This window comes from Tachypleus tridentatus, chromosome 13 (genome assembly GCF_004210375.1).
Source record: "Tachypleus tridentatus isolate NWPU-2018 chromosome 13, ASM421037v1, whole genome shotgun sequence".
Classification (NCBI taxonomy): Eukaryota; Metazoa; Arthropoda; class Merostomata; order Xiphosura; family Limulidae; genus Tachypleus; species Tachypleus tridentatus.
The window spans coordinates 33571148-33590877 of NC_134837.1; the positions used below are offsets into that span (position 1 = coordinate 33571148).

The window sequence follows — 19730 nt, forward strand, 5'->3', positions numbered from 1 at the left end:
TAAAATATCTTAATGTCGAAATTTGGCCACCAAAATAAGCCTTAGGCTAAAATTGGGCATTTGATTTTTTTTTCATACAATGACAAGCAAACAAAAATTTTAATTTTATTGAATGGCAGCAAGAAACTTTTCATTGAATTATTATTTATTATTGTGTTATTTTTTACTTAGCCAACAGAACAAATTTTATTAAAAGCTGTTTTATTATTTTCAGTTGAGAATTTTGAAAATCCAGCTCTAAAGAGATAGCAAGATGTTGTCTTTACTGAATATAAAACCACTATGATCTACTCTGTGTATTCCACACTTCAAACAAACTTTAAAATGATTGTAGTGTCACTGGTTAATGTTATTAAAATATAAACTAAATCATTTAAATCTATAGGCTTCTGATTAATTTTGTAGATGTGAAAGTTTGTGATTAAGATTTTCATTGCATACCACAAAAAAATAAAAGCTTGCACATTGCAACTGACTTTGGCTTTATAATGTTTTCATTGTTTTTAGTTGGTAAGATTTTTTCGTTCATTTTGGTCAAATTTGTTCCCACTCTATAAAACACATCTTTTAATTTTTAAGCCAAACTTTTTCAATAATGTTAAAAGTATTGTTCCTAACCAATATTTCAGGAATTTAAACTTGATCAATATCTACTTTTTTTTTTTTTTTTTTTTCAGGTGTTGGACTTAAGGACCTGATTGCTGCATACTTTGTCTCTCCTACACTTCTACGTGTAGTTCGAGTTGTTAAAGTAGGCCGGGTGCTTAGGTTGGTGAAGGGAGCTCGAGGAATCCGGACCCTACTTTTTGCCTTAGCCATGTCTTTGCCTGCCCTTTTCAACATCTGTCTTCTTCTTTTCCTTGTAATGTTTATTTATGCCATTTTTGGTATGTCCTTCTTTATGAATGTTAAACACCGATATGGAATTGATGATAACTTCAACTTTGAAACCTTTGGTCAGTCAATGATTATTCTTTTCCAAATGTCCACCTCAGCAGGTTGGGATGGTGTCCTATCAGCTCTAATGGATGAGAGTGATTGTGACCCTAGAACCAGTACCTCAGAAGGAAATTGTGGCAGCAGGAGCATTGCAGTTGCATACCTTATTTCGTATTTAATTATTAGCTTTCTAATTATTATTAATATGTACATAGCTGTTATCTTGGAAAATTATAGTCAGGCCCAGGAGGAAGTTGAAGAAGGCCTGACTGATGATGATTATGACATGTATTATGAAATATGGCAGAAATTTGATCCTCTAGGCTCACAGTACATTCCTTATGAAAAGTTATCTGACTTCATGGATGCCCTCGAGTTTCCCCTTAGACAACCCAAACCTAACAAGTACAAAATTATTCGAATGGATATCCCTATCTGTGAGGGAGAGCAGGTGTACTGTGTTGACATCTTAGATGCCCTTACAAAGGAATTCTTTGCTACAAAGGGCCATGTAATAGAAGAAACTGCAGAATTAGCAGAAGCAGTCCCAGCCAAGGATGATAGGAAGTTCGGACAAGTGAGTAGTACGTTGTGGCGGCAACGTGAGGAGTACTGTGCACGTGTGATTCAGCAAGCATTAAGACATTTTACAGAGGTAAAGAAGCTAGATTCAGACCAAATGCAAACTGCCATTGCTAGTGAAAGGTATGACCATGTGACTAATGACCATAAAATTATGGTTCATTCACGGTCACCCAGTGAATCTAGTCATTCCACAGATGTGTGATAAGCACTACATTATATAGGTGAAGATATTTTGGACAGGCAGGTAGCCAACTGATGAACTACGTCATTATCAAGCTATATTTTTGTATTCTTTATGCAGAAGAGACCAGACCATTCTGCTTACAACAAATTGGTTGATTAGTACGATAACAATGGTTTTCCACTTGTTATTTTTCTAAAGAATATTAGTTAAAGTTTCAACATCTTTACTGTGTACATATGCAAGTCTTAAGAATCAAACCCTATTTAACAGGCATAATTTGTTGAAATTCAAACATAATTTGTGTTTTGTTCTAGAATGGACTTGAGGGTATGCTTCCAAGAAATTGTGGCTGGGATGTCTAATCAACTGGCCATTGTGGAAAGGTTTTATTGAAAATAATGTTATTGTACAGGATTTTAAAAAAAATATTAATTGTACATCTCATTTGCCTAATTACATTCCAGCCCAATTTAAATAGGTCTTTATTCCTTTTATCTCTTAGTCTTATTTTACAGTACGTAAGTGCTAAGCCAGGCTCTCTGGCCTAATTGAGTTTTTTACATTAATAGTCTTCACCATATCAGAAAGTTGTTTCTTCATTTCTTAAAACATTTTATGATTCTTCTTAGCTTCTTGTACTGTTTCTCTTAATGAATAATCATAAGGACAAACAATATGAAAGCATTGGTTCTACTTTTAATAAAGTTATTTGCCCATCTTTTTTGTTCTTTATTGGGCAATTTCAGCTGTACAGTAAGTCATCATTTACATTAAGTCTTCATAATGCTAACAACGCATAAGTAAAGAAAGTATAAAACTTTTAGAAAGGATAAATTGTATTTATTACTAATCATTCCACCTGATTTATCTACTATGCCACCCATTCTCTGCTTTAGACCAACCAGCCCAAGAAACTAATGATTAAGAGCTGTTTTATAACTTGTTGTACCTAATCATAATATATGGTCTGTCCTGTATAATAAGTTACCCTGTTAAATATGTATATCTATTTAAATAAAGAAATACTTATCTATATAAAGAGAAAGTACTTCCAAGAACTGCTCCCTAGCCCTGCTAATGGGAGTTAAGTGATACTAAAGTGGTCTCAGGTGTCAGAGTCGAGATATGGGGGCAAGACTGCTTCACAAGGGCCATTTTGTTTCTCATGTGCCTTCACAGGTTGTCATTTTCCATGAGACTCATCTTGCATCTCAATGATTGTGCATGTGCAATCAATTTTTTTAGCATCAGTGATGATCCTTGTCTGTTTTGGTGCAATGTGTTAGTTTCATTACTCAAAGTTTATCTTTGTTCATGTTATCCCATAAGGTACTGCGGTGCTTTGACCATGTCTTACACTTTGTTAAAAGCAAATAATTTAGCCTTTCTAATATTACTATGCATGAAATTGAAAGCACCAGCTACCCTTGTGTTATAGTATGAAAATGTACTGTAAACAGTCTTTTTCATTAAGCTTTCATTTTGGTTTTAAAAGGAATTTAGCTGATCACTACAGCTTTTAATCTGTATTAGTTGGATTTGTTATTTTATGTTAGGAACCCTATTGCTGTAAGAAACTGCAAAGAATGAAAGAACAATATTACAAATTTCGAGAAAGAAATCAGCCAGTGGTTCACATTAATGTTGCTCCCAACCCCTTTCCCAGTTCTTTACTCAATTCAGCCTTTTCAAGATGTTTTTACTTTGTAAAACGTTTTGAACTTCACAGTTTGTACTATGTTCCCTGTACATACATCATTGAATAAATTTTGATAATTTACCACATGAATTTATAAAAAAATATTGCTGATTCTTTTCTTTCTGGTAGGAAATATATTAAGGGATGTTTTAAAAGAATGAGTTTATGTAACTTTTACTTTTCACTATTTCAAAATACATGTTTTCCTAAATCAACAAGCAGCAACAAAATATAAAAGGGAAAATCCAAAAATATGTTTATTCCTTTAATTGCTTTAAACTTTTCTAATAAATCAGATTTTTAAACTCTAGATCTGCAATGAAATTCATTTGGAAATGCACTAACACTTACAAGGAAAGTTCTTATAGATTTGACAAGCTCTACATAGAACATTTTGTCAAATGGGTAAACAAAAGGACACCCAGAATTTGAATATTCAATTATTAACAGAACACAAGTCTAGTAATGTTGTTGTTATGCTGTATATTTTTCACTTTTTTAGGGTAAAATTTACTTTAACAGATTATCAGAGTAAATTTAATTTGAAAATATCATCACTGCTGTCTTTTTTGCATATTTTTAGAGAATTCTCAGAAACAGGAATCTCTCTTTGCCCCCATCTGTGAAAAATAATTAAAAGTAAACATAGAAAAATTTGATGCTTTAAATATGAGTGCAGATAATGGAAAATAATCTCATCATGTAAGGTAGAGTATATTTTTTCCAGGAAGAAGAGATTTTATAAAAACACAGAAGTCTACCTTAGAAGGCAAAAAAATTTCAAATTGCATGATTTTTTTTGTAGTTGCAGTTTATGCTATGATTGGGTAACCATACACCCATAATCTATGATTGGTTAAACAACCCATATTAGTAGAAGTTAAGTTTACTATATAAAATAAAAACTTTGCAGGTATTTTGGTTTAAATATCTGATAAACTCTGAAGAGGCTTAAGAGATAATCAAGGATACCCTGAAACTTTAGTTACACATCACTAACACAACTTAATGATTTGAATTATAAGAAAATGTACGTTAAACTAGAGATTTGGATTTTAGTTAAAAAAGTTAAAAGTTGTTTAAAAAGTTATTGTTATTAACAGAGTAGCTTTATTAAGCAGTTGGTTCAGGTTAAGATTATAAAGTATGCAGATTAGTACACACTACCACACAGCAGGCAGTAAAGCCTCAAGCTGTGAGCAGGAAGTTGCTGTGAAGAAGTTGAAGGCTTCTCATTGTGATAGCTGTGATGAAAGCACACAAGTTCAAAGAAATACATGATATGTAATTAGTATGTGATAATGACATGAAAATTATAGTTTTAGAAAAATTAAAATCAATTTTCAATATACAAAATATTTTAAAAGGATTACATGATTAGGTATTTAAGTTGATTTATTTCTTAGTTTAAACAATTCATGGACTGGACCCTTTTCAGAGCTGGAATCATAAGATCAGATTCCATTAAGTTTACTAATTTTATCTCAAAAGTAATGTCAATAACATTAGAGAGGAACATTATAAAACTTAGGTTTCATCTTAAGAAAATACTTGAAACATATTGTAAGATGTGACATGTCATGTTTTGAGAAGATTAAGAGTTACACATGCAATGTTTCTGGATCAGAAGGGTAATGATACACAGGTAAAATAACCATGCATAAGGAGTTTGAAGATTTGGCTGGATTGAATGTAAATGTAAGACTAAATGTAGAAGAGAAGAACCATTTAAATCTGATGAATACAAATACATACCATTTCTGTTTCACATTGCTACAAGTTGGAAAAATGGAAATTAAGGAAAAATTGACAATTTTTTGTACGTGTGAAATTATAGGGGGTTTAGTACATTATAGATATGATTTTGGAGTACTAAATGAAAGGCCTTGTCAGTAATTTCTTGTAAACAGTATCAAAATTAGACAAAAGCAGTAAAGAGTAACTAAGAAATAAACAGTTGTTGAAGGATAATAAATAACTGTAACAAGTGTATTTGTTGTGACAAAATAAGTTAGAAAATTAACTGTTTGATGGGAGATTATAGATTAGAAAAAAAATAGAAACCCTAGAAGAGAAAATAAAAGTTTTGTATGTTTTGAATATTCATATAAGACTAAATAAAGGCTAGTATTACATAGTTTTAATGGAAGAAAAGCATCTGGTCACCAGTACCTATCCCAAAGCCCAAATGTTGAACTATAATATAATTGTAGGAGTTCACTATCTCTCTCATAATTTGGTGGTTAGGTTAGCATGCTCAACTCATAATCTGAGGGTTGCAAGTTGAATCCCCATCACATTAAACATGCTCACTGTCTCAGCTGTGGGAGTAATATAATGTGACAGTCAATTCCACTATTTGTTGGTAAGAGTAGCCCTAGAGTTGGCAGTGGGTGGTGATGACTAGCTGTCTTCCTTCTAGTCTTACATTGCTAAATTAGGAATGGCTAGTGCAGATAGCCCTCATGTAGCTTTGCAGCAAATTCAAAAAACAAACAAACCATTATAACACACCCACAAGACAAAAGTGTAGAAAACATTTTAATTTTTTATTAGACTGAGCTGTATATCATGGACCCACAAGGCCACATCCATCTCGAAAAAAGTAGCTTATGAATGTTTAATTAATTGTAATTATATCAATCTTAATACTTTTCTACAGTCCAATTAACTTGTTTTTTTTTGTTCCTCGACCATAAATAACTATATAATATGGTGCATACAATCATCCCCTCCTACAGTTTGGTCTGTTAAATTGTTTTATTGCATCACAGGCCTAAACATTTTGTGTTTGTTCTTGTGTTCTTACCAATCAAATTACATAATTAGGCCTAGATGTAGGCTTTTTCAGTAGCCGAAATGTGCATCTTTAATAAAGGTGTGCTTCTAAGCTTTTTGATCTAAGCAACAGTTGGAAAGTATCAGTCAGTAGGCCTAAGTATACATGCAAGTATCGTGGCAACAAGATTACTCTGTGACTGCATGTTTACAGCTTTCAGGTTCACATATTCAGAGATTACCAATTTGCAAATTGAACAGTCCTCATAAGTGGTTGCAAAAATCATCCCCCCATCGGGTGTAAAAAATCTATGCCCCTGTTTGCAAGCATGAAGACTTAAAATTACTAAAGTGATATTGAGTTGATTTCAACTAGGCATGAGTTGGTCAGGAGTTTTGAGTGTGGGTAATGAAATAGAATGTGCTATAAAATGAGGAGAAATTAATTATCATTAGAAGTTTCTCTAATAGTGTGAAGAGGAAAAATAGCTACTTTTTGAGACTTTCATTTAGCTGTGTTTGTTATTTTCATGTTAATGTGGATAGGTTAGTTAAGAGATGGACTGTGAACAATTTTAAATATATAATGGCATTTTAGGCAGTCTTTACATAAAGCTTATATATTCATGTAAGTTTATATGGAAACATTCACAATTTGTATGTAAATTATAATATTTTTGTTTGGTGCATTATGATACTCTACGTTGACTGGAACCTCTGAGATCTTAAGCATGGAAAATTATTGGTAATTTAAAAATAGTAGTCAACCAATTATATCTTTATAACTATACAAGTTTTGAGTGTTTTTTTATGAACAAATTATATATTTCTGCATACAGCATAATGAAGTTTTAACATCTTCAGTTTAAAATGTTTACAATTTTATTAAACCTTGAAATTATTTATCAGAAAAATCACTCCTCAATTTCTGTAAAGCACTATATTCTGCCAAAGTCACATTAGAAAAGTACAAGTATTAACACAACAGCAGGATTCAATACCTTAATTTTGAAAATATTCTATACCATTTTCATACTATTTAACTTTATGTGTGTAGAATAACATTTTAGTTATTTCTTTCCTCACTAGAAGTTCCCTTTAAATCAGATCAGTATTAGAGAAAGAATATTTAGTTTCAATATTTTCTAATTACAAGTTTTCAGGTAGCTGACAACTATAATAATACAAATTGTAAGCACTCAAATGTATGAACAACTAAACACATTATTATTTTGAAAAGCAATAAAGTTTGTATATATCCTATATTATATATATATAAAGATCAAATGTGCTTGTTTGCACCCTAACTCATCCAAGACCCTCTCAACCAAAATGTTATGTGTAAATACTATGAGGATTATCCTTAGAGGGTAAAATTAGACTTTTTTTTTTTTTCTTCTAAAATCTGTTTGTTAATTACTCCCAGCCTATTCAGTGAATCTCAAACAATATTGCCAGGTTGATGTTTTAGACAATGTTGAATTTTCTAAAGGAATTCAAGGTCCAAGTATGAAAGTTGCTGGATTGTTTCTGAGATGCAGAATGTTCAAGGATGGGTTCACCTCAAAATTATTTATTAATAGATGGAAAGCAAACTGTAAATGTTATTTATGAAGAAGCTTTGTAATAATTTTAAAAACTTTGAGATGAATTTATTTTCAACTTAATACTTTGAAATATGTGATTGATGTTAAACTTACACTGTTTCAATCATGTTTAAACATTCCCCATCAGGTGATGAGTATTTTAGCTTGTAAGTAAATAAAATTAGCAAAGGATGAAACAAAAATATATTACATACAGAAATATTATGTAGGTTACTTAAGATTTATAAACATTTTCATTGTGATCATTATATAATTTTTGAAATAATAAATATCCTTAGTCACAAATCTATTAATTTTTCAAGCTCCTCCACCCAACATTTTAACAATAATTAACCTTTTTTAAAAGGAAAAAAAAAAAAAGTACTTCTCTACAATTTAAGCAAAACTACCTTTGACACTTAATGAAAATAATTGTATTTATATACAAAACTCATAAATTTTCCTAAGCTTTTACACTGGAACTTTACAAATACAGTTCCTTTCAAGGAACTTAAATAGTTTTTTTTAGAATAGTTGTAGTGTGTATGGGAAATATTTTTGTGATTGTTGCATGATGTACAGATGTTTTTGTATTTCATTGTCTATTTTCTAATTCAGTTATTTTGTGGTTGCAAGTTTAAGTTCTTTTTGAGAGATTCACTCTGATCTTCAGGAGAGATACTCATTTCTGTGCTGAAGGGGACAACATTCACTTATAGAGGTTAAGACTTTGTGTCACTTCCTGATTATGCAAGTTTAATTTGCATAAAACTAATTAATTATCTTCTTAATGTAATTTCTTTTTCCTACAATGCAGATGATTGTTTTGACATTTTCTTTTAATGTTTATCTCATTCATTTCCACACCATATTATTTTGTATCTTTTTTCACAAATCATTACACATTTTCTTCTGCATATTAGATGCACAAACCTTGCAATTTGTGAAGTTTGGGAACTGTGTGGAGGGGTAGCTGTGAATTAACACAGTCACAGTTCTAGGTAAATTTCTCAGTGTACATATATATAAACATATCTTTTTTTTTTTTTTTTGCTACAGTGGATGTTTCCTAAAGTTCAGTGTTGGTTTTTATTGCATTATAGTTTTTTATTTTATTTTTTTACAAATAACTGTTTTAACTGCTCCTACCAGGTAGTTTTTGTGTATTCTAAAGAACTGTTGATATGAAAACAGCAGCAGTAATATCTTTGTATTTCATATAAATGTGCTTGTTTCGTTTTGTGGAGAACAAAGTTACTTGAGGGTTTCTGCACTAACCATACCTAATTTTGGAGACAGATTAAATAAAAAGCAGATAGTACTGCCAACTATAATCAGACCAAATTGCTGGATTTGTCTGTTACTCTTATAAAGCTATACAAGGCTCCAAATTTAAGAGTAAGATTTGTTCCTGTGGTCAGTCCATTTGTAGAGGTAGAATTTTCGCTGTCACTACAGTTTGTAAATATTGTTAGTTATATCACATTATCTATGAAACTACTTTTGATAAGGCTACCTTATGTACTGTATCTTCAGCATAACCATACTAACAATTTAATTATCATTGGTATAAAAATTCCAACAGTACTGTGATTGATATAAAGTTAACATTCCTTCAAATATCTGACTACCTGTCACATAAATTCTATGAAATATGATCATGGTTCGACAGTTGGAAATGTCATCTGCTATTTACTTTCTTGCTCCACATTTGATTTCTTATACCTGGATCAATGTTATTGAAAACATCAATAGGAAGTTTCAGCATGTACAGATCCAACTTGTTTAACCAGATATTGAATTAATGCTTCTACTAAGCCTTTAGTTCAATTATAAATAACCTAATAAACCACAAAAAAGTATATTATTCTAATTTGTAAGCTAAAACTTAAAGTGAGGTTCTAATGCTTTAGTCACCAATTCATTTTCTTCCTAAATTGTCATAATTCAAAATTTTTAACTGAGGTAACTGTGACAGACTGATATCGGGTTTATGCAATACCCTTAATTTACATATAATGTTGTACTATATTAAAACGTACTTCTGTTTTTTATCCATCAATTCTGCAGTTTCTTCTTGATAATGACATCCACATTTTGCATATATAGCTCAAAATGTTCTTTACAAAGTTGATGAAATCAGCATACTTTATGAAGTAGAACCTTTACGTATGAAGAAACTACAATGAAAAACATATCACATAAGATTTAGAACTTATCAACAGATCTAATTAAGTTCTGCTCACTTAAGTCATAAAAACTGTTATTAGTTATACCATATGTAACCTTAAATTTAAAAAAAAAAAGTGCCCAATCATTTCCTATAGTAAATAAAATGAAACCAGATTTTGCTATATTATGGTAAACTACACCCAAAAAGCAGTGCTATTCTGACTATATGTTTCTTTAGTTAATCATTTTATTTAAAAAACAATAGATATCATATTCAAAGTTTATTTTTGTCATTAAATACAGAATTCAGTGAAATACAAGTGTGAAAAATTTTGTAATGATACATTAGTTGTGAAAATGTAGAATTTGCTATTTCAAGTACTTCTTTGATTTGCACAACTTTTTAAACATTGTTAAGTGTAAGTTTTCACACTAAGTTAGTTAAATAACATGTTTCATGATGTTTTCTTTCACATTTCATGTCTCAATAAATTAAAAACTGACAAATGAGACATCTGACTGTGTGAAGCATTTTATTGAACATACAATGCATCTTTTGTTTGGAAATAAATACATTGAAAGGAAGATAATAATTAAACTGGATGAACTTCATATTTTAGAAAATGATTTCTTGAAATGGGTTTTGTATACATGACTTTGGAAAGCAACATAAAAGCATATATAATCTAAAGCTAGCTCAGTTTCAAAGCTAATTATATTTTCCACAATTCAGAAAAGACAAGCCTCTACAGAGACTTCAAGGTAGACAGGGAGAAGTTATTACCATATGAAAGTAAAAACATACACTAAAGAAAAGGACCAAAATCCTATGTACATAATTTTCATTATGAATCAAAGGATAAAAACAGTCCTATACAACTATTCTATACAATATCACATTTTAAAGGTTGAAAAAGTCACTGGGATCCTCTGTGAGCAGAACAGCCACTTCATAATGGTCCATCTTAACTGGGCCAAACAACCCCAAGATAAAAATGTGCGTAGCAGCAAGAGTCTATGAGATTCTAACAGGTTCAGAAGACATTAAATCTTGGCAACATAAATATAAAATATGGAAAGAAACTGAATAATGACCTAAGGTACAAGAAATAGCAATTTTATCATATCTACAATACAGAAGATTGCATGATTACATTACAATAAAGTCAGGAAATTCATGCTCAACAGTGAATATAGGTTTCCAACAGCCAAGTGATTTACATGGAATATAAATAGCACTGCCACTTAAATTCAAGTTTGCTAACATTTTCATTATGCTTATAAATCATAATACTGTGTTTTTCATTGAGTATTACCAGAAACATAATAAGATGAACTTCTGTGTAGAGTTATTTTCTTTATTATGCTATAATTTGACAAAAGTTTTATTTGAAGTGCAACAAAGCTTAAAATAAAATTGAGTCTGTTACATCAAATCAGACTTTCATTTGAATAACACAACTTTCATTAGCAAAGAAGCAATTTATCCTCAAACATAAATTACATAATCTTGGATCTGATCCCAAGGTCTCTTTATACTTGAAAAATACATGATCTTGGACATGATCCCAAGTACTTTTATAGTTGAAAAATACATGATCTTGGACCCAATTTTAAGGATCTCTTACACTGAGAATGTACAATTTTATGTTCAGACATAAGTATTTTTTTTTTACAGGAAATAATATAAGATCTTGGACCCTGGTCCAAAGACATTTATCTACGAATTAATGCATATCTTTAACACAGATCCATGGATCTATCATTTCTTTTCACTGAAATATAATACACAATCATGGACCCAGATCACAAGATCTTGTTTTACACTAGGTATGAAAATTTTGGACCCAAAAACCCATTACTCTAGAAATAAAAATTAAACCCATATACCCTCAGATATAAAGTTGAGAAAAAGTACTGTTGATTTACTAAAATACTGATGTCATATAACATCCTTTTAATCTGTTCTCTTCAACAAAAATATTATTCATACTAATAAAAAAAAATTTTAAAATGTGTTTCAAAACTGGGCTGAATTTAGCCCCTCCTCCTCCAAAAGGAGTGTTTTATTTTTAATTTGTGGTATATCACCATATGCTTCAAAACAAAATTACATGTTTATCTTATGGACATTTTCAAAGCTATAAATATCTGTTATGCATAATACCCTTTTCTTCTAAGTGTATTTAATAAATACAGGAAGCCAAATCAAAAACAGTTTTCAGTTCAATCATGTATGTAATTTATAATTTAAAAAAGGAAATATTTTCACTCTGAAATGTGTGACACAACTTCACAGCATGACAGACAAAAAAAGGGTAGTGTTTTGACACCATAAACATTTCAACACATCTGTATACCTCAGTTTAACTGCTCAGCTCTGACTGACTGGAGTGTCTTCCCAGTAACGGCCTTCAAGTACACTGTATAGTCTGTATACAGCCAGTTAAGGATGAATGATTATAAGAAATCAATAGCAAGACTGCTAGTAGCCTAAAACTTTATGCACTGCCACTATAAACCTGTATATTAATAAATCTAAATACTAATTGAAGTAGCATTGCAATTAAGACAAGGTATTTTTCACAGTTTTCAATCTACGGGACTACATCTTTTTAATCAGCTTTGGCATTACACAGTTGTAGAATATAAATATTTATAGATAGTTAAAAACCCTTTCTACTTGTTACTGGTACAAAGATAACAAAAGGAATGGCACGACTGGATTACATATTCAACAATGAAAGACCATTTGTCATAAGTTTCATAAAGTTCATCATAAAAATGTAATGGGAGGGGAAAGTTGGTTGTACAACAGAATCAGTTAAACAGCTTACTACAAGTTATGTCATCCAGTGCCAAAGGTGCAACTAGTGGTATACTACACCTACCACAGAAAAGATATAGAGTCATATGTGATAAGAACTTCAATGACACTATTTGAAAAGTTATTATAGTGCCTCCCACCTCAGAATTTTTACACTTAACCTCATGTGTCCAGGAAAACTTCCAACTATACAACTTTAATAAAGATATCAGGAAACCTACTCTCAATCAAGCATGTTACCACTAAAATTTATACTATGATTAACCTGTACACTTTAAATTAAAAATAAGTACTAAAAAAAGAAAAAAACAACAGTACTGTAAAACAATGCAATAGAAATGTGACCCTACCAACTTTGGAGAAAAAAAATAATGTTTATAAAGTACAAAGATCAATCAATTTTTCCTGTAGCAATCATCTATCAGCTATACATGCTTTATGAACCTTATTAAAAATTTCAGTGTTTTATTACTAGCTTTGACTGTGCCTTCATTAACATACTCAACTAAAATTAGTTTTCTCAAATAATTTATTGATAAAAAAAGATTATTAAACTGAACTCCCTAAAGCATACTAACTCATGTTTTCCTACTTCAACTAGAATAGAGTGTTTGTAGAATTAAAGATGTCTTTACTGAAAATGAATAATTGGGAATATTAGATAAACTTCACACTTATGCTAATTCTTAAGTTTTTAAAATTTCATGTAAAAACATAATCCTTATAATACACATTGTAGAAAGAGCATATTTTTGTTAGTTACACACATCTTTAAAATTAATATAAAAATATCTATCATATTTGTTTGGCAAAACTTAAAGAAACATGGAAAATTGTCTCACAAATCTGTGGATCATATGGAGCTTACTAGGAGACTCTTAAAGTGAAGACTTATCTTCATATGATACGGTGATTTGTCTTCAGGAATTTATCCAGGGTCTATTTATTGTCATACATAAATTTCATAATTTTAAGCTTATAAAACTGTGTTTATGTATGCATGGCTCCAAGAAAAATATATAAGGTCAAGAAAGATAATAAAGATTCCTGGTGTGTTGAAGCTTATTCAGATTCTTATGAAACTATGTTCAAATCCCAATAGAATATTTTATACGACTTACTTCCAGATACATTTATCTTAACAAACTTCAATAACATACAAACACAGACACAAAAAAAAAGACTGAAACATATTCCAGTTTTCAAGAAAACAACCAGAGATATCTTTTAACATATCAAGGTCTCTTTCACCAATTATTTCCTACCTTTCATAAGGATGGTCTATGGTGATATTTTCTATTTTCCTATTTAACAAGATTACTTGTTTCATTATACCCTGTGATTAAATCTCAGAGGTCAGGTAACTACTGCATCATTTTTTTACATTAATGTTGGAGAAATATGACAAGATGAACTTGCTGAGAGTAAATAAGTCTTTAGAACAGCTGTTTTTGAAACTTTTATTATTATTACTATTACTAAATCACACAATGTATACTGGCAGAAACTGGATTACTGAAAACAAAGAAATTTCTAATCAAAATGTAGCAGTGTGACTTTTAAAAGAATCAAGCTTGTTTTAAATGCCTCTCTGTTTTATTAGCACAAAAAAACAAGTTTCCAAGACTGTAATGTATATGTTTATCAACTGAACAAAACAATTACAGCAAGAAATAACCTGTCTTAAAAATCTAAAAATTCAAATTATATTAATTTATAAAAAAGTTTCAGTGAACTAGTTACATTATTTAATAAAGAAATTTTAAAATATGATTAACTAATAAAACAACTCGACAGGTATGAAGAATACGGTTCCCTCAATCTTCCTTTTAAAGCCAACTTTAAGGTAGCCATCATCCCCTCTCCTCAAAACCGATTGCAAATCTATCCAAATTTTCTTAATTCATTATTCCTTATAAGCTACATTTTGTACGATTTGCATACTTTTGAAAAAAATTGGTTGTACACTTTATCAAAAACAAATGATGTCTATTCAGTCAGTAGTAACATATTTTTAAGTATAATACAACATTTCCACCTTTCATTACCGACTACAACAGTAAATCCATCCTGAGAAGTATATCAGCATTGAATCAATCTCTACGTCAATAGCAAAACATACATTCTGTATAAAAATTACCAGTCAAATGTGACAAAAGTAACAACAAATATATCCTTCATAATGTAACCAATCTCTAGTTCATTATTACTATTGTAACACACAAATCCTGCATAATACAACCATTCATTTAATCACTATTACCACTGCAACAAATACATTTCATATAAGTCATTCAATCATCTTAGCTAATAATATAACAATAAATATATCCTGCATAATATAGCCATTCAATCATTCTTTGATACCATAGAATCTGATACAGCCTGTATAGTATAGACATTTAATAGACACTGTTACCATAGCAACAAATATGGCGATTTACTCATTTATAATACTAAATATAAGGTGAACCACATATACATCTATCACACTAGATTCAAACAATAAAACTCTACAGGCTCTTGATAAAGATTAAGTTTTTTGCTATCCATAACTCTATCTGTGTACTACTGTACTTTTGGACCACCCACAAGTGTATATATATATATATATATATATATATACACTACACCATGAACTGGAATACTGAAAATACGAACATGAAAATCAAGTAAAAACTGTATCTTTTACAAATCGAATGAACAAGAAAACTGTGTAACAACAAAAAATTTAGAAAAATACCTGAAGTTCACAAAAATTAATCATTCTATCCTAACATGATATTCAAATAATAAATAATGTCCTAATGAATCAATGATCTAATTTTATTAGTTAAATCATAAATACTCTTTATGGTTTAAATAATCAGATTCAATGGCAGTGAAGAGGACAAGGTGCCTCCCAACCACACAAAATTCCTTTGCTATTATCCCAAACACTTACTGCTCTTTTTATACCAAAACCTAAAACACACCATTCAAGGACCAAACACCTTTCCTCCTATGTCCCATTTGTGAATGTAAATATGTACAGACCAAAAACCAATAATAAAAAAGCAAGTATGCAGAAAATCTCAAAAGTAAATATTTCTGTAGTTTGTTTTAAACATGAAAGTATTTCAGTTGGTTTACATCCAAATGTAATGTTAATCATTATTATGTTGGTCACCAGATCTGGTCCCTTACTTAGCCTCTTCAGCCATGGGAAGCTGGCTCTGTCAATAATGATGGCATGAATCTTAGAAACAAACTTAATTTGTAACTGTGGTAGACATCTTTATCTGCATAGCTTCATTATGAAGCTGTTATCAATTCAATATAATAGTTTCTTAAAAGTGCTTTTCAAATATTTAAAGACAAAAAAACACACAATGTTTGGCCTTTAAATACACTTACTAATAATTACAATACATAATAATCTGTAAATATCTAGAAGCATTTTTTTTGTCTTTCATATCAAAATGATCAATTTCAACAAATATGGCTATGTTCTACATAAAGAGGACTAGTAAATAAGCTGCAACATTATTAATTGAACTTTTTAATTATATACAATGGGAGAAGAGAGAGAAAAACTGTTGAAAAACAAGTGCAAAAAAAATAAATACAGATCTTTATTAGATGCACAGAAAATGTCAACTCATACTTTTCCCTTGGTGTCACATATAACTCTACTTTTAGTAATTGAAAATCCATAAGCATATTTTCTATTTCTCACTGGTTTCAAAAGCTACATTTCACATGAAGTATGAACCTACAAATATCACTTCTATTTATCAAAATAAAATTTTAAAGACACTCTTAAACTTACTGCAAAGTAATTTCTTAATAACAACAAAAAAAGAGCAAAATATTGTATCTAGAACTTCTCTCATCACTATTGTGTTCTATATGATTGCTAAAACATTCTTCAAAGTAGCTTTTTCAGCAAGACAATTTCAAGTCCTTATAATTTTATAATGCATAGTTTGCATCTATTAGAAAAGTTCTAGTAGTTTTAAAAGCTCAAAAATTTTTTTAAAGTTAATAAAGAAATTTGTATTGCTGAAAATTAACTTGAATTGGAAAATAATCCCAAAATGATGACATAAAGAGTAATTTTTTCTTTCTTAATGTTTTTCAGAAGTTTTTATGGAAAAGTGAGTACATTTCCTGGAACTATGATAAAATATTTTACTCCTAGAACAAGTGAATGCATTTGTTCATCTGACAATTCAACTAACAAATGTCTAACTGTGGTATAATTTGTTGAATGCAATAACCTTTCAAACACTTGCATGGAATTTACTATACAGTATATAACTGAAACAGCTAAGCCCACAAATTAGACCATATTTGCTTTTTTTTTAATTAGCTAAACATATAAAGAAGACTGAAACAGGTATATTTTTGGCTTTGTAAAGACAGTTTAAAGATATTTTTTACATATTATCAGAAGAAATAATGATTTTAGGAAACCTGTTATACAAAGCATATCGCTTTTATGAATATTTTACTATGAGCAGTGATAAAAAGTGAAACAGAACATAAACAATACAGAAAACTAACTGAAACAAGAAAATGAAAAACAATTTACAATAACTTTCTAAGTATAGAAATAAAAGGCTAGCTATCCTTGGTCTTCAGAGAGAGTCAAAGCAAGCTAGCTTATATTATCCTGTAAAATTAGCATTGATAGAAACTTACTCATACCTAAGCATTATACAAACACTGTAAAAATAATGAATATTAAAATATCAAATTCTTATAAATAAATTAATCTGAAAATGTAGAGAAATCAATCAAGTGAAATATGCAAACAATTTCAATTAATTCATAACAAGAATAATTAAACCTATTAGTAAACCTGATATTGTTTTTTATTGAAAGTAAACCAGTACCGATCCAAGGACATTGTAAACCAGTGCCACTTTATGAACAATATATGGAAGAGGAAAAATCATATTTCAAAAAAACTTTTTTCTTCCTCAAGTCAAGTTGGAATGAGTATGTAAGTTAATGAATAGCTTAAAGAGCTGATTCATGAACATAACAATATAGTTGTTTGTTTTGTGATGAACTATCCTGTCAGACATCTTATTCAAGTTTCTGTTGCCAATGATAAACAGTAATGTCTGGACCTTAGAGGATTTTCTGGAAGCCTACTTTAATGTAAAGTGCAGTACCAAACAACAAAGCCATCATACAAAACACAGACACAACACATATATATATAACTATATATGTGAGTATTATTAATTTTTTGTAACCACATTCTGTTAAAAGAAGTCTCTTATAAGAAGACTTTACAACTTTATTATCACAGTACTATTGTAAATGTGTTAAAACAATGGTATGATATTTCTGAATTTGTTATTAAAGCCAATTACTGCTAAGAATACTTTTAGAAGAACATTTCACATCATCTCATCAGAACTACTAAACAAACAACAAAACACAGTGTTAATAATTAGTAACAAGTTATTTTTAAAAGTATAGTTGGAAAATACTGAGAAACAACTGCAAAATTAAAAAACTAACAAAGGTGAATAACAAGTGAAGAAAAAAAAAAAGAGTCCAATGAAGGTGAGCTGGTACATTGGGAAGTCTAGATATCTTTTTACTGATGTAAAAACACGAGAAATTGAAAACAAGATGACTTTGGGTAACTGTTTAAATGAAACACATGAAGACTTTGAAAACAGACACAGCTTTACAAACACTACAGACTAATACAGGGGCTACTTCTATTTACAAGGCAGTACATCTGCATCACAACATTAACATCAACCACTGAAGGCAGTAAAAGTATATTATATTCAACTCACAAAAAAACTAAGTAAATATTACTTGAATTGCCCAAACATTATAACATTATCAGACTCTGGAATCTCAAATACTGGTGATACTTTGATACACATCTTCTAAGGATCAACTGGTGACTTTGGGCTTTGTACTACACATTTTTACACATCAGATCATTCACATTATGATTAAAATTATGAGGAAACATCACCAAGTTTGTCAATTGTTAGGCTGAGATTCAGCTAGCTAACTTTGTTGTACATCTATTTAAAGAAAACACATCTAACCATCTTCACATGAACAAAGCAATTTTGATTATACTTTCTTATCAACTATAAGATTTTTTTTTCTTAAGTTTTGTGATTTTGAGTTGTACTATTGGCTTCTCACAGCTTGCCAGATAATTTATGTCATCAGCTTTAGAGGTGGAAATAAATCAGTAGTTCACAAATTATGGCTTATAAGCTGCTGCTGCTATTTCATATATAATTCATAAAGATTAGATTTATTAGGGAAAAGACAATAAAAAATGAAGTTTACAAACACTAACTAGGGTAAGGCAGGATCCTGTTATACATACAGATGTACACCCGCTGATAAAACAGATAAAAATAACACAGGGTCAACATTCCTTTTGGAAGAAGAAAATTAACAAGAAACAAGCCAACTGCTTATACATGGAATGTCTGAAGATCTATGAGGTATATTCTCCAATAAAGGAACAAGCAGCAGAAATAATTTAGGAACAAAGAGCAACTTTGCTACCAAAAAAACATAAGCAGAGCACCACTCACTCACCACACTAAGTTAACCAACGACCCAAACAAGATTCCTGTTGGAGCATACAACTAGCAATGGGCTTGAAATTCAAGTAACTGGCAGTACACAGAAGGAACCTTCCTGGGGCTGGCTGTGCTGTTCTTCAATTGCTTCCTTTCATTCACTATCTCAGCATTTCCATGTACACTTGCTTGTGCTTGGACAGCATTTCTGTGACTGTGATTAACTTTCTCAATGTAACCTAAAAAATAAGATGAAAATTCTACCTAAGTTAATATATTAATTTCTTAAATATCAAATCTGTGATTGTAAGTAATTTTCATAAAATGGCCTAGAAAATTAGATGAAAGTTCTCCTGAGTTAACATAATTGTTTAAATATCCAATCCTTTGCCTG

At 30.2% G+C, this 19730-nt stretch overlaps 2 protein-coding genes across 13 annotated transcripts in view; one reads left to right on the forward strand and one right to left on the reverse strand.

Moving 5' to 3' along the window:
• The window catches only part of LOC143237166 (sodium channel protein para-like), a 232121-nt gene extending 227708 nt beyond the window's left edge, over positions 1 to 4413 (forward strand). For all 11 annotated transcript variants that reach the window (XM_076476122.1, XM_076476124.1, XM_076476120.1 and 8 more), the window contains one exon: positions 678 to 4413. In XM_076476122.1, coding sequence (XP_076332237.1) covers positions 678 to 1726 — 1049 coding nt within the window. In that variant the 3' untranslated portion in view covers positions 1727 to 4413. The remainder of the gene's footprint in view (positions 1 to 677) is intronic.
• LOC143237168 (ras GTPase-activating protein 1-like) overlaps positions 1948 to 19730 on the reverse strand; it is an 82091-nt gene continuing 64308 nt past the window's right edge. The window contains exons 24-25 of one of the 2 annotated variants that reach the window (XR_013019900.1): positions 19353 to 19575; positions 1948 to 9951 (exon numbers count right to left, since the gene is read on the reverse strand). Coding sequence is in view for 1 of the 2 variants with exons in the window: in XM_076476132.1 (XP_076332247.1) it covers positions 19498 to 19575 (78 nt within the window). In the remaining variant the exon portion in view is untranslated. Of the gene's footprint in view, positions 9952 to 10459; positions 19576 to 19730 lie in introns of those variants that run through there. The other variant, XM_076476132.1, reaches the window with a different exon arrangement.